The sequence below is a fragment of the Larus michahellis genome, chromosome W (genome assembly GCF_964199755.1).
Source record: "Larus michahellis chromosome W, bLarMic1.1, whole genome shotgun sequence".
Classification (NCBI taxonomy): domain Eukaryota; kingdom Metazoa; phylum Chordata; class Aves; order Charadriiformes; family Laridae; genus Larus; species Larus michahellis.
Window position 1 is genome coordinate 13,498,934 of NC_133929.1, and position 1,963 is coordinate 13,500,896.

General features: G+C 38.9%; 1 protein-coding gene across 1 annotated transcript; it reads right to left on the reverse strand.

Moving 5' to 3' along the window:
* Positions 1-315: 315 nt before the first annotated feature.
* On the reverse strand, positions 316-1,116 carry LOC141735664 (endogenous retrovirus group V member 2 Env polyprotein-like). Its single transcript, XM_074568715.1, is given in 3 exon segments — positions 316-425; positions 428-1,062; positions 1,064-1,116. Coding segments are annotated over 3 exon segments (798 nt in total).
* Between the last annotated feature and the right edge of the window lie 847 nt (positions 1,117-1,963).

A 1,963-nucleotide genomic window follows, 5' to 3' on the forward strand; every position in this document is an offset into this window, starting at 1 on the left:
TAATGAAACATATTAAAATGCATGCAAAGTCTTGAGGGCTTATAATATGCTAAAAACTGTCAATGCATGTTTACATCCATATATCAACTTGGATGTGCTGAAAAGATTTAAAGTGTAAAATATGCAAATATGTGTCATATTGTCACACTTGGTCTCCCTAATGGAACTCCCTTTCATCTCAACTCTCCTTAATTTCATGAATATTGCATGCCCCTCACACCTTTTACTCCTGCTGTTGCTAGGCTTAGAAGATTATGAAAAACCTGACTTCAGTTCCTCCCTTTTTCTTTATCATTGCAAATTCTTTTGCAAAGTCTATAACAGCCCATCTTTCTGAAGAGTCCGAGCAAAATACTGCCCTGTTTCTACCTGATGTCTAATTCTGTGCCGTTTCCAATCACTATGATTTTCTTCAGACGGCACCACAAAAAGCACCTAAGTAGCATGCAAACGATTATCCCTAAAATAATTAGAGTAATAATGTCCAAAAATAGTTGCTTAAGCCAGTTCCAATTAGGCAGTCATGAGGTCAGTTTGTTCCACAATTCTTCAAATCCCCAACTAGTGTTATCTTTGCCAACTTCATATAGGATTTTGTTTTTCTCCCATATTTTCTCTAGATCTTCTTCGATTCTCCCTTCTTGATTTATATATGTACAACAGCTTTGATTAATCACTGCACGTACTCCTCCTTCTTTTATCATCAAGTCTAAGACCATTCGATTCTGCAAAACCACTTTCGATAATGAGTTTACTCCTATTTGTAATCCTTGAATTGCATCTGCAGTAGAGTTGACGATTTTATCGATAGTTGCTGATATGTTGACTATTGCCTTTTCTAATTCTGAGACCCCAAGCGAAGGTATGAACCACCGTATAAAACTATGATAACGAGTATTGCGGATAACAAGGGGATTTTCTTCCCTTTTTGTTTTTATTTTTCTTAGCAGGGATCTCAATATTCCTTGGGGAATTTGTGACCGATTATACAATTTATTTTGTGAAGTTAAGTACCCTATGGTGCACGTTCCCTTCCATCCTGCTGGAAGCTGCTTTCTACTAATCTCCACACAGCCACCAATATCCATGAGGTAATTTACAAGGCCCGTATGTCATGTTGGCTCCATAGAAACTCCCTACACTGTGCCACCCATAAGGGGAGTTGTTTCTAGATGGATCTAAACCTTCGGGTTCGTAGCTCCGAAGTTGGGTGCTGTTGCAAAAATCAATGTACGTTATATTTAAACCCGTAAAGTTCCATTCACCTACGTTTATGGTAGTCTTATTTATCCAAAAATTATTCTACCCATCATTACAAGTACAGTTCTGGGATCTTTGTTTCCAACTGCAATTATTGTTGCTCACTAGAAACTGAGTATTTTCATCTTTTAGCAATTGCAAATCAAATTTCGGACCTTCTTCCCTGCTCGTATTGTCATATTGGCAGTAACCACCATCTGACCATTTCCAGAACTCAGGCCAATTGTTGTTATCATAATTCCAACAAGTTGAGGCCACCCCAAAAAAGAGTAGTCTCATGTTTCCTTTTGGTAATGCTGTGCATACCCAACAGTCTTTTGCTTGGGTTGCGTTTACTATTGCCATTATGGTTGCATAATGTACATTTTCATCCCAAGCTACAACAATATTTACAATGCTGACACTTAAAGATAAGACCTTTAAAGGCTTCATTCTAACTTCTCTGTAATCTCAACTTCAAGGGTCCAGCCAGTTCAGAAGTCCATTGCTTATTTGGAGCCTTCTTCACGCAGGAGTAGTGGATCCAGGCTGGTTGTTCTTGGATCTCGATTGCAGTGAAGGTGGTCAGTAAGACTTGGAATGGTCCATTCCACTTCTCCTCTAGTGGATCACCTGAAAAATTCTTAATATAAACCCAATCCCCAGGGCTAAATGGGTAGATCGGATGGTCCAACCCCTTAGCCCTAGCTCCCCAAACATTCTT